Source organism: Jaculus jaculus, chromosome 18 (assembly GCF_020740685.1).
Source record: "Jaculus jaculus isolate mJacJac1 chromosome 18, mJacJac1.mat.Y.cur, whole genome shotgun sequence".
Classification (NCBI taxonomy): domain Eukaryota; kingdom Metazoa; phylum Chordata; class Mammalia; order Rodentia; family Dipodidae; genus Jaculus; species Jaculus jaculus.
In genome coordinates this window covers 33487402-33500154 of record NC_059119.1, presented here as the reverse complement: position 1 = coordinate 33500154, position 12753 = coordinate 33487402, and the positions used below count along the sequence as shown (strand labels likewise).

Here is a 12753-nt window from a genome sequence, read left to right as displayed (position 1 = left end):
TTGGCTCTATGGTACTTGGACTGGCCTCAGTGGCCAGATGAAGATAAGACCAAACTTGCCCAGTGGGCGCTGCAGTCTCCCCTCGCTAGGAGCCTGCACCGGCCGTGGGCTCAGCACAAGTGCTGGTTGAATGAATGAAGGAGCTGCCCTGCTGATCTCTGCTCAGCGCTCGAATATAAGTGAGTGCTCAGTGAAGTTTTTGTGAGATTGTAGGGAAGGGTGCTGGAAAGAGCCTGCAGAGGCGCACAATGACTGCAGGTCGTTAAAGGGAAGTGCCTCAGTCCCTGGAGAGCCAGGGCTTAGCTCCGAAGGCTCCACATGTAGGTGGCAGCCAGTGCCGTCTGTCCCCTGGAGTATTGTGACTTGGAACTACCTGAGCAGAGGAAGAAAGGTGCAGAAAAAGGGGCTGGAGAGATAGCTTAGCGGCTAAGGCGTTTGCCTGCAAAGTTAAAGGACCTTGGTTCGACTCCCCAGAACCCATATAAGCCAAATGCACAAGGTGGCGCATGTGCCTGGAGTTTGTTTGCAGTGGCTGGAATCCCTGGCATGTCCTCTCTCTCTCTCTCAAATAAATGAATAAAAATAAAAAATATTTCAAAAAAGAAAGATGCAGGACAGAGAGAGGCAGCTCTATCACCGGGGACATGTGCTCTGGAAGGGTGATGTGGGGGCCACCGTACTATGCTGCTGGCATACTTGTGGCAGGGCAGGGCTGCCCTAGGGCAGCTGAGTGGGTACAAGTGTCAGCCAGGATGAAGCCTGATGGAGCCAGGGTGAGCTGGGTGAAGGTGCGGAGAGGAAGGCTCTTCGGGGGCTGGAAAAAGCAAGAATGAAAGATCGGAAAGGTGTGACCCAGCCACACTAAGCATTTCTAGAAAGATTCTGTGGCAGAAAGAAAGGCGGGGTGAACGGCAGAGGCTTGCTGTGATTGCCCAGGGATGGCGCGGTAACGGGCGGTGGAGTGGGAGAAGGATAGAGATGCTGGATGTCCCGAGGGATGGGGAAGACGAGTGGACAGACGTGGGAGTCTTTCAAGGACTCCTGCGGTCACCCTGGCCTCAGCAAAGTTGTCTCGATGTGCTCAAGGAGCTGGCCTCATGGGTGCGTGGGAGGATGGAGTGCGGCTCACCCATGACGCCCACCTGGCTGTTTTCGGGTTCACGTCTGTCCCCCTAAAGGACGTGCTGAGGGCTTGATCCCTGGAAGCTATGGATGTGACCTTCTCTGCGGATGGGACGCGAGCAGATGTCGTCAAGCCAAGATGAAGTGACTGAAGGGCTGTGTGTGTGTGTGTGTGTGTGTCTCCCATGGGCCCGGTGTCTTTACAGGAAGCCCTCAGACCTTGGCAGGAGGAGACCTGCAGCAACAGAGGCCCCCGCAGAGGCACAGCGTTGTGTGGGGGATGGCGCCAGATCAGAGCTGGGAGGAGCCACAGAGCATCCTTCCCTGCTGGCCTTGTGGGGAGCAGGCTGGCCTCTCGAGGACCCTAATCAGACTTCCAGACTTCAGCTGCGAAGAAAATGTATTTCTGGGGTGAAACCACTATTGTGGGGGGCCTTGTCTTTGGTCTCAGCAAGGAGATACAGACTTGTTCTCTTACTCTGTTTTTTTTTTTTTTTGAGAAAAGGCCCCCCACTATGTTGCTAAGTGGCCTCCAAAGCCTCAACATCGCAGGCAGCTGGGTGCGCACATAGGTACGGACGCCCTGCCTGCTCTCTCACGCTTCCTGGCCTCCATTCTGCCCCCAGCAGCATAGCCTCCCGGAGGGAAAATGCAGCCTTGTCTATATAAACACCCCCCAGCTGGCCTGTCTCCTGCAGGCCACCAAAGCACCCCCAGATCTGATAGGCGGTTGACTGGGACACACCGTCCCTTCCCCTAGAGACTGCCAGAGGCCAGCATTAAGCCAGTGACAGGGAGGCGCTCACCCTTGCTCCACCCAGCCTCCGGGCGCATCCACCCCTCCCCCGCCCCCTCCTCACTCTTTGCTGGCCTGACCCACCTTCCTCCACGGACGTGTTCCCCAGGAGGACATGCTCTCCATGGCCCCGGGCCAGCACCACTCCCAAGCTGGGGACAGAAAAGCAGGCACACAGTAGAGACAGAGCCAGTCGTGCCCATCCCACCTGCTTGTCATTACTAGGAAAGGGGCTTTGGATAGGGCATGATGGCGACATGCCCCGCCAGCCTCCCCTCCCCTCTTAACCTGCGCACAGGTCACCCTGTGGAGAACTGGCACAAGAATGCTAGGCTCTTTTCTTTCCTTCCTTCCTTCCTTTTCTTTCTTTCTTTTTTTTTGTTTTTTTTTTTTGAGGTAAGGTTTCATTCAAGCCCAGGCTGACCTGGAATTCACTATGTAGTCTCAGGGTGGCCTAGAACTCATTGTGATCCTCCTACCTCTGCCTCCCGAGTGCTGGGGTTAAAGGTGTGCGCCATCATTCCTGGCTGGTTGTTTTCTTTTCTTTTTAAAATTGATTTCTTTATTTGACAGTGACAGACAGAGAGAGAAAGAGGCAGATATATATATAGAGAGAGTGGGCGCGCCAGGGCCTCCAGCCTCTGCAAATGAATTCCAAACGCGTGCGCCCCCTTGTGCATCTGGCTAATGTGGGTCCTGGAGAACTGAGCCTCGAACCGGGTTCCTTAGGCTTCACAGGCAAGCGCTTAACCGCTAAGCCATCTCTCCAGCCCTGGTTGGTTTCTTTATCAGCCTTTCTTCCCAAGAACAACCCTGGCAATTCCATAGACTATGAGGGACACCCCTGCCCTTGGGGTGTTACCCTAGGCACATGCTGAGCGATGATCCCCCCTCCCCCCCCCCCCCCCCCCCCCCGCCCAGGCACTCCTGGAATATACGAAGGTCTCACGGTCCCCTGCTAGGAGGTTCCTTTCTGGTGGCACCTCTCTTCCTGGTAGCCCACTAGATATGAATCTCAAGGCTGTTAAAAGGTGACGCGGGTTCTACTCCCAGAATTCTGAACACAGTTGGTTTGTGTGGGCAGAGGAGTTGGCAATGCTGCACCATCTCAGGGGTTCTAATGAGCATGCAGGAGAGCTCATGGTCTGCTGGGTATGAGGGAGGGAACCTAGGACCTAGTCTCCCTTATCCTTCCTTCTCACCAGGCCCAGCCTTCACCTATTTATTTTTTTAATTAAAAAAATTGAGCTGGGTGTGGTGACGCACACCTCTAATCCCAGCACTCAGGAGGCAGAGATGGGAGGATCGCTGTGAGTTCGAGGCCATCCTGAGACTACAGAGTGAATTTCAGGTCAGTCTGGGCTACAGCAAGACCCTACCTCAAAAAAACAAAGCAAAACAATGAAATTTTGGTGTGCGTGCGTGTGCACGCATGTGCGCACACATGCGTGATATGGAGGTCAGAGTTTATAGGTTTTGAGGCAGGGTCTTGTTCACGTTCGCTGCTCAGTTTGCCAGGCAAGCTGACCTGAGAGCTTCTATGGGTTTTTCTGCCTCTGGCCTCTTTCTTGTCCCTGGGCATGCTAACATTACCACTGTCCACCACGGCATCTGGCTCTCCGTGGCTGCTGGGTGGCCAGACTCAGGTAATCACCCTTGGATACGAGCACTTGATGTGTGCTGAGCCATCTCTCCAGCCCTCCCCACCCTTGGGTAGATTCTGCTATGTTGGCATAACAGCGCTGCCAAGCTCATCTTAAGAGGCGAGAAATTTAAGGCTCAGCGAGGTTAAGAACCTTCTCGATGGAGGTCACACAGCTTTACTGGGACCCAAACGAGAAGTTTAGCTACAGAAACCAGATGCGCAAAGCAGGTCTAGACCTCATTTCCTGACCGCTAACCAAGGCCTTTGCTATTAGCACCAAACTGCTGACTCGGTAGGAATCCATCTCCAAACCAGCAAGTTCCCACCTGAGCTGCTGGGACTCTCATTCTGTGCCCTCCAGCCAGGGCTGGTGAGGCACGGGCACTTCACCTGAAAGGCGTGTCACTTATGTCCGTGAAGAAGTAATCATTGGTCAGGAACAGAACCCGCTTCTGAAAGAGGCAAGGAAGTTCTCATCACACCTCCTTCACGTTTCGGTTCTCTTCTTAACCACCCACCATGCCCCATCCATGGGCAGAGACGCCCAGTCCTCCCAAGGCAGAACCAAGGCTCTGCTGACACCCGCCCGGGGCCGCATCACTCATCAGCTTTTCTGGATCAAGCAGCTACCTGTCTACCGTTCACTGCCGCGAGGCCTGAGAACGCTGAGGTCCCAGGGGTGCACTTGCAACCCATAGCTGCATCCTCCAGCAGGGTGGAGGTCCTCGGCTGCACTAATCTCAGAACCCCACTGTTGCTTCCCCATTCTCAGGGCGCTGGGGAGCCACCCTCCCCACAGCTAAAGCATGAGCCAGCCCAGGGGTACAAGCTCTGCAGGCTTGGGGTGGTAAGAGAATCTGCCCAGGCCACGGAATGCAAAGCTCAATGCAGCCATCAAAGGCCTCTGCTGGGCAAGGAAGGAGGACTTCCAGGAGGATGAAGGGAGCTCAGGGAAGAAGAGAGTTCACAAAGGTCAACCGAGCCACCCTGACTCCATGCAGATGACTTGGCAGGCTCCACGTTTCAAGGACCTAAGGAAGAAGCTACTCTGATATTGTTATCCTAAGATTCCTCTTTTCCTGCATGTATGTGTATGTATGGTGTGCATGCACATATACATGCTTATACGTGTGTGAGCTCAAATGTGTTGTGTTGTATGTGCACACGATTGTGGAGGCCAGAGGTCAACCTCAAGTGTCTTCCTCCTCAATCAATCTCCACCTTATTTTAATATTTTATTTTTATTTCATTATTTATTTGACAGAGACAAAGAGGGAGAGAAGGAGGGAGGGAGGGAGAGAGAAAGAGAGAGGGAGAGAATGGGTGCACCAGGGCCTCAAGCCACTGCGAATGAACTCCAGACACATGTATCATCTTGTGCATCTGGCTAACATGGGTCCTGGGGAATCGAACCTGGGTTCTTGGGCTTTGCAGGCAAATGCCTTAACTGCTAAGCCATCCCTCCAGCCCACTCTCCACCTTATTTTTTTTAAACATTCTAATGCTTTTTAAAAATTTTTATTATTATTATTTTTTATTTAACAGAGAAAGAGGGGAGGAGAGAATGGGCATGCCAGGGCCTCCAGCCACTGCAAACGAACTCCAGATGTTTGCACTCCCTTGTGTATCTGGCTAATGTGGGTCCTGGGGAATTGAACCTGGGTCCTTTGGCGTTGCAGGCAAACGTGTTAACCGCTAAGCCATCTCTTCAGCCCCTCCACTTTATTTTGAGACAGGATCTGTTATTGAACCTGGAGCTCACTAACTCAGCTAGACTAACTAGCCAGTGGGCTCCTGTTTTTGCCTCCTTACTGTTGCATTTACAGGGGCATGCCACCATGCCCAGCTTGGCTCTTACACAGATGCTGGGGATCCTAACGTTGCTGTGGCAAGCTCTCTCCCCAACTGCATTCCTTTCATTTTTTATTTAAAAAAATTTTTTTTGTTTGTTTTTTGTTTTTCGAGGTAGGGTCTCACCCTAGTCTAGACTGACCTGGAATTCATTCTGTAGTCTCAGGGTGGCCTTGAACTCACAGTGATCCTCCTACCTCTGCCTCCCGAGTGCTGGGATTAAAGGCATGCGCCACCACGCCCGGCTAAAATTTTTTTTTTTTGAGTGGGGTCTCACTCTAGCCCAGGCTGACCTGGAGTTCACTATGGAGTCTCAGGCTAACCTTGAACTCACAGTGATCACCCCGCCTCGTGGCCTCCCAAGTGCTGGGATTAGAGGCGTGCGTTACCATGCCCGCTCATGTTATTTTTTAAGCTACAGTTTTGGGAAGATTCTTATTTATTGCATTTAAAAAATGTATGCTTTTGTTGCCTTCCTTCATACATGCATATTTCCATTATTAGGTAATATTTTTGTGTTTTATTTAGTTTATTGCCTCTGTGTTTCTCCCTTTTTTTTTTTTTTTACCTCCTTTATATTTAATAGTATTTTGACATCATCTTACTGATTTTTCTTTTTAAATACACTCAGTTTTTTGGTTTGTTGTGAGGTAGGGTTTCACTGTAGCCCAGGCTGACCTGGAACTCATTCTGGGCTGCAGAATGAGTTCCTTCTATCTCAGCCTCCAGAGTGAGGGAATTAAATATGTGTGGCACCATATCTGGCTCTAAATAAACTACATCTTTTTTTCTAATCTTCTTCTTACATTTATTGAAGTTTGGTTTTGCACTTTTTCATTATTGGAAAATCTTTTTTCTTTTTCTTTTTTTAATTTGTTGTTTTTAATTGACAACTTCAATAATTATAGATAATAACCCATGGTAATTCCCTCCCTCCCCTTACTTTTCCCTTTGCAGCTCCATTCTCCATCATATCTCCTCCCCGTCTCAATCAGTCTCTCTTTCATTTTGATGTCATCATCTTTTCTTCCTGTTATGATGGTCTTGTGTAGGTAGTGTCAGGCACTGTGAGGTCATGGATATCCAGGCCATTTATGTCTGGAGGAGTGCATTGTAAGGAGTCCTACCCTTCCTTTGGCTCTTACATTCTTTCTGCTTTCTTTTCCTTTTATTTATTTTTTCCTTTTATTTTTTTAAAAGAATCTTTTACTCTTTCCCTCCATAACATTCTTCTCCTCTCCTCTTCTTCTCTTTCATTTCTTTTATTTAACTTTGCTTCTCCTCTATTTCTCCTTTCTCCCTGCTTCCTTCCTTTATCTCAGGCATTTACCATTTCTTTAGTTACACTAAATATTTTTCAACTTCATGCACATTCTACAATGGTTCTTCCATTTTCAGTGTGTGATCAGTGGAGTGTATTAGTGGGCTGTATTGCTTTTCAGGAGTTCTATGTCTTGTACGGTTTGATGTTGCTATTACAGCAGCTTGTTTCCTCCTTTCTGAGTGGTACTGGAGGATGAACCTTCAAGACTAGGCTGCTCGAGAGAAAGATCTATCCTCAAATAAATGGAATAGATATCTAAACCAAGAGATGAGCACATCATAACACAGAAACACAATGATCATGAAAAAGAAGGCAATACGCCTCCTTCCAAAGATCATAGCTCTTCAACTCCTGAATTCCAAGATATATAGATAAAATGTTAAGTGAAGATTTCAAAAGTTTTTTGGTAAAATTGATGAATGACTTAAATGAGGATATCAAGAAACCATCCAGGACCTGGAGAGAGACAACAGTAACACAGAAGAAAAAAAATTCATGAGAAAATCAGCAATGCAGATGGAAAAGTCAGAAACAGGGAAGAATCTGAGATAAAAAATAGAAATTAAAACTACTCATCAAGCTGGGCATGGTGGCACACGCCTTTAATATCAGCATTTGGGAGGCAGAGGTAGGAGGATCGCCATGAGTTTGAGGTCACCCTGAGACTACACAGTGAATTCCAGGTTAGCCTGGACTAGAGTGAAACTCTACCTTGAAAAACCAAAAACAACCAAAAAGCAACTATGCATAAAACAAAATGCAGAGAGACTCTCCAAAAAAAATTCTAGTAGTAAAGCTGGGCATGGTGGCACATGCCTTTAATCCAAGCACTTGGGAGGCAGAGGCAGGAGGATTGCTGTGATTTTGAGGCCACCCTGAGACTACATAGTGAATTCCAGGTCAGCCTGGGCCAGAGTGAGACCCTTCCTCAAAAACCAAACTAAGCCAAACCAAACCAAACCAAACAAGCAAGCAAGCAAACAAAGAAATTCTAGCAGAAAAGTCCCCAAACCCAGAGAAATGGACATCCAAACCCATGAGGCATTTAGAATCTTAAATAGACATGACCAGAGAAGAGCATCACTATGTATGTCATAGTATAGTCAAGAGTCAAAGATAAAAGCAAAGACTTCTGGGTAAGATGGCAGTACAGCAGCCACACAAAAGCAGTCTCGGGAGAGAAATAAACAGAAAAACAGCCAAAGACACTCTTCTACTAAAAAGTGAAGGCGTATAAGTTATTTTCAACCACATCAGAGAAGCAGGAGTGACTAAGATCTTCCAGAAAGGAGGAAATTTCCAGAATTTCCTTGAGGGGCCAGTGGCCTCGGTTTGTGTGCTCACGCACCCAGCCGGCACAGAGCTGCAGGAGCAGCAGGCAGGTGAAGGGGTTTTCCACTCACGTCAGCCGCCACAACGTCAAGAAACGTGAAGGGGAAGACGGCAGGGACCAGCTGAGCAGCTGCGGGAGGAGAGCACAACTGGGACCAGCTGAGCAGCTGCGGGAGGAGAGCACAACTGGGAGCAGCTGAGCAGCTGCGGGAGGAGAGCACAACTGGGAGCAGCTGAGCAGCTGCGGGAGGAGAGCCCAACTGGGACCAGCTGAGCAGCTGCGGGAGGAGAGCACAACTGGGACCAGCTGAGCAGCTGCGGGAGGAGAGCACAACTGGGACCAGCTGATCAGCTGCGGGAGGAGAGCACAACTGGGAGCAGCTGAGCAGCTGCGGGAGGAGAGCACAACTGGGAGCAGCTGAGCAGCTGCGGGAGGAGAGCACAACTGGGACCAGCTGAGCAGCTGCGGGAGGAGAGCACAACTGGGACCAGCTGATCAGCTGCGGGAGGAGAGCACAACTGGGAGCAGCTGAGCAGCTGCGGGAGGAGAGCACAACTGGGACCAGCTGAGCAGCTGCGGGAGGAGAGCACAACTGGGACCAGCTGAGCAGCTGCGGGAGGAGAGCACAACTGGGACCAGCTGATCAGCTGCGGGAGGAGAGCACAACTGGGAGCAGCTGAGCAGCTGCGGGAGGAGAGCACAACTGGGACCAGCTGAGCAGCTGCGGGAGGAGAGCACAACTGGGACCAGCTGAGCAGCTGCGGGAGGAGAGCACAACTGGGAGCAGCTGAGCAGCTGCGGGAGGAGAGCCCAACTGGGACCAGCTGAGCAGCTGCGGGAGGAGAGCACAACTGGGACCAGCTGAGCAGCTGCGGGAGGAGAGCACAACTGGGACCAGCTGAGCAGCTGCGGGAGGAGAGCACAACTGGGAGCAGCTGAGCAGCTGCGGGAGGAGAGCACAACTGGGACCAGCTGAGCAGCTGCGGGAGGAGAGCACAACTGGGACCAGCTGAGCAGCTGCGGGAGGAGAGCACAACTGGGACCAGCTGAGCAGCTCCAGCACAGCGCCGGCACCCTGCGCAGCCCCCCTCCCCCCAGCTGTCAGGGCTGTGAACGCGTCAGAGAACTCGTCCGTGGCCAGTTGCACAGCATCCAGCACAGCCAACCAGAACACCAGATCCAGCTACTGGATCAGCAGCCTGACGTCCATGGGGTACAAGAAGGTTGGAAGTGGGCAGTCAGCATAGATGAGATTAGAATCCATCCCGAAAGGTATCAGGGCCTACTTACACAAAGCCAGGCACATAGGCTTGCACTGGCAGTGATAATCTCATCTTCCGTGTCAGGGAAGGTTATGTGTTAAATCTGATGTGCTCCTGGTCGTCTTTACCATTCTCAAATAAGCTGTATTTTGGTGCCGACCATTATTGCCTTTGACGTTTCCTCATTTGTAGGGCCTTTGTCATTTTCTTCTGTCATTATTGGGGACAGGGTCTCACTAGGACCCAGGCTGACCTGGAATCCATTTCAGACCAGAAATTACAGTCTCCCAGGTGAGAGGATTAAGGGTGTAGGCCAGCGCACACCCCTAGGGACTTTGACTTTGTTACATTATCTGTTTTAATCCCTTCTCTTGCATAAATACTCTGTACTGGACTTCATTGAATGTGTATATTGCTCAGTTGAATTTTAGAATTTACCAGTAATTTGTTCCACCCAGTCTACTAGAATACTTGCATAGCAGGCAAACTCAACGTCTAGGGTCACTTCTCCTGTTACTCTGGGAGTCACTTAAGAGCCACACTTGGCCCCTCAAACTTCTACCATGAAGTTATATAGCATTAGATTTACATGTGTAAAAATACTGCATAATTTGATAATTATTTGATAATTTGAGATTATTATTTTAATTATTTGATAATTTGAAAGCCCAAGCATCAAATTAACTCAAGATGCAAAATAAGAAACAAAAAAATACAAGAAGCACAAAAAAAATGCAAAAAGCACAAAAAAATACAATTCAACCAAAATTATAAATCCATCAGAAGTGACCTCCAGTGAGATTGTTTCAGATGAAATTCTTGACAAAGATTTAAAAAAGAGATTATATCTATGCTCAAAGAAATCAGAGAAATCAAAGAAGAAAACAAACTCCAGAAGGAATCCCAAGAAAAAAGAGGAAACCAATTTAATGATATAAGGAGGTCAATACAAGACATGAGTAAGGAAATAAAAATAATTAAAAAATACCAATCAGAAATATTAGAAATGCAAAACAGAGTAAGTCAAATAGAAAACTGTAGGAAGTCTCATCAGTAGAATGGACGAAGGAGAGAACAGAATATCTAAACTAGAAGACCAGGTGGCAGATCTAATTCAGTCCAACAAAGAGAAAGATAATCTAATAGGAATGCATGAATGGGAATTTCAAGACATTCAGGATACTATGAAGAGATCAAACATAAGAATTCAGGGTATAGTAGAAGGAGATTCTACTTGAAAGGTAAGATATGTATTTTTTTCTTTTTTCTTTTTCTTTTTGTTCCTTCAAGGCAGGGTCTCGCTCTAGCTCAGGCTGGCCTGGAATTTACTCTGTAGTCTCAGGGTAGCCTTGTACTTGAACTCTTGGCAATCTTATTTCTGCCTCCCAGGTGCTGGGATTAAAGACATGTGCCTCCACGCCTAGCTATAGTAGGTATTTTCAACAAAATCATAGAAGAAAAATTTCCCCAAATACAGAAAGAGATGCCAATATAAATACAGGAAGCTTTTAGAATGACTAATAGACAAAATCAGGAAAGAACCTTTTACTGTCATATTATAATTAAACTACAAAACACAGAAACCAAAGTAAATATATTGAAAGCAGCTAGAGAGAAAAATCAAGTCACATACAGAGGCAAGTACATCAGGATCACAGCAGATTACTCAACAAAAAATTTAAAAGCCAGAAGGGCTTGGAATGGTGTATTCCAAGTCCTGAAAGATAACAACTGTCAAACAAGATCACTTTACCCAGCAAAGCTATCCATCCAAATTGATGGAAAAATAAGGACATTCCACAACAAAAGCAGGCTAAAGGAACATATAAAGACTAAACTATCTCTACAGACAATACTTGGAAGGATCTTCCATGATGAAGAGAAAGAAAAACATACACATAAGGAAACAGGAAAAAATAAACGATATTCAAATAATAGTTAATACAAGAGAGTAAAGGTAAAACCAGAAGAACTACACAATAAATGAACACCTTTATTTATGCCAGGGCTTCCAGCCACTGCAAAGGAACTCCAGACACATGCACCATCCTATGCATCTGGTTTAATGGGTCCTAGGGAATCAAACCTGGGTCCTTTGGCTTTGTAGGCAAGTGTCTTTTTTAAAAATAATTTTTATTTTTAATTTTTTTTTAGTTATGGACATAGTTTTTAAAGAGCATATATTGGCACCATACTTACCTTCATCCCTGCTCCCTCTCCAAAGGGACCCTCCTCACAGGGGATGCCAATTATCTCCATGGGGACTGTGGGTCATGCACTGTGGGGGTATTCATCAGTTATGGGGAAGAGGCAATGTCTCTGTGAATAATGTCCCAACCTGTGGCTCTAACAATCTTTCCACCCTCTCTTCCATGAATTTCTGCAATCAAGTGTCTTAACTGATTAGTCATGTCTCTAGCCCTTACACCTTCCAATAATAACTCCTAATATCAATGGCCTCAATGTCCCAACCAAAAGACACAGGCTTGCAGACTGGGTTAAAAGACAGGATCCTTCTATTTGTTGCCTCCAAAAAACTCACCTTTCCATAAAAGGCAAGCACTGTCTTTTGGTGAAAGGATAGAAAACAGTATTTCAAGCAAATGGGTCTAGAAAACAAGCAGGTGTTCTTATCTTAATATCTGACAGGATAGATTTCAAACCAACAATAGTTAAGAAAGATAAAGAATGTCACATTATATTGATTAAAGGAGCAATCCAACAGGAGGGCATAGCAATTCTAAAGGTTGTAAGTAAACAAGTTAATGCTTCACCTTAAGGCCTTGGAAAAAGAAGAACAAGGCAAACCAAAAGCCAGTAGATGGAAATAAAGATTAGGCAGAAATTAATGAAATAGAAACAAAAAATACAAAGAATCAATGAAACAAAGACTTGGTTCTTTGAAATAATAAGCAAGATTGATAAACCCTTAGCAAATCTGACCAAAAGAGAGAAGAGACACAAATTAATAAAATTAGAAATGAACAAGGTACCATTACAACAGATACCAAAGAAATTCAGAGCATCATACTGATAGTTTAAGAACTGTTTGAAAATCTGAAAGAAATGGGTGATTTCCTTGATTTATATGATCTACCAAAATTAAATGAAGATGTGATTAACCACTTAATAGGTCTATAACAAGCATGGAGATCCAAGCAGTTATAAAAATAAAATCTCCCAACTAAAAAATGTCTGGGCCAGATGGATTCACTGGTGAATTTTACCAGACCTTCATGGAAGAACTAATACCAATGCTTCTCAAACTTTCCCACAAAATAGAAGAGGAAAAAATTCTACCAAACTCCTTCTACATAGCTAGCATCACCCTGATACCAAAACTAGACAAAGACAGAACAAAAAAAAAAAAAAAAAAGGAAATTATAGACCAATCTCTCTCATGAACATAGATGCAAAAAT

At 46.8% G+C, this 12753-nt stretch overlaps 1 protein-coding gene across 1 annotated transcript in view; it reads right to left on the bottom strand.

Annotated features, from left to right (window-relative positions):
• Positions 1 to 12753, bottom strand: part of Cacna2d4 (calcium voltage-gated channel auxiliary subunit alpha2delta 4) — a 165418-nt gene that overhangs the window by 55849 nt on the left and 96816 nt on the right. The window contains exons 19-20 of the mRNA XM_004669117.2: positions 3954 to 4015; positions 2003 to 2070 (exon numbers count right to left, since the gene is read on the bottom strand). Coding sequence (XP_004669174.2) covers positions 2003 to 2070; positions 3954 to 4015 — 130 coding nt within the window. The remainder of the gene's footprint in view (positions 1 to 2002; positions 2071 to 3953; positions 4016 to 12753) is intronic.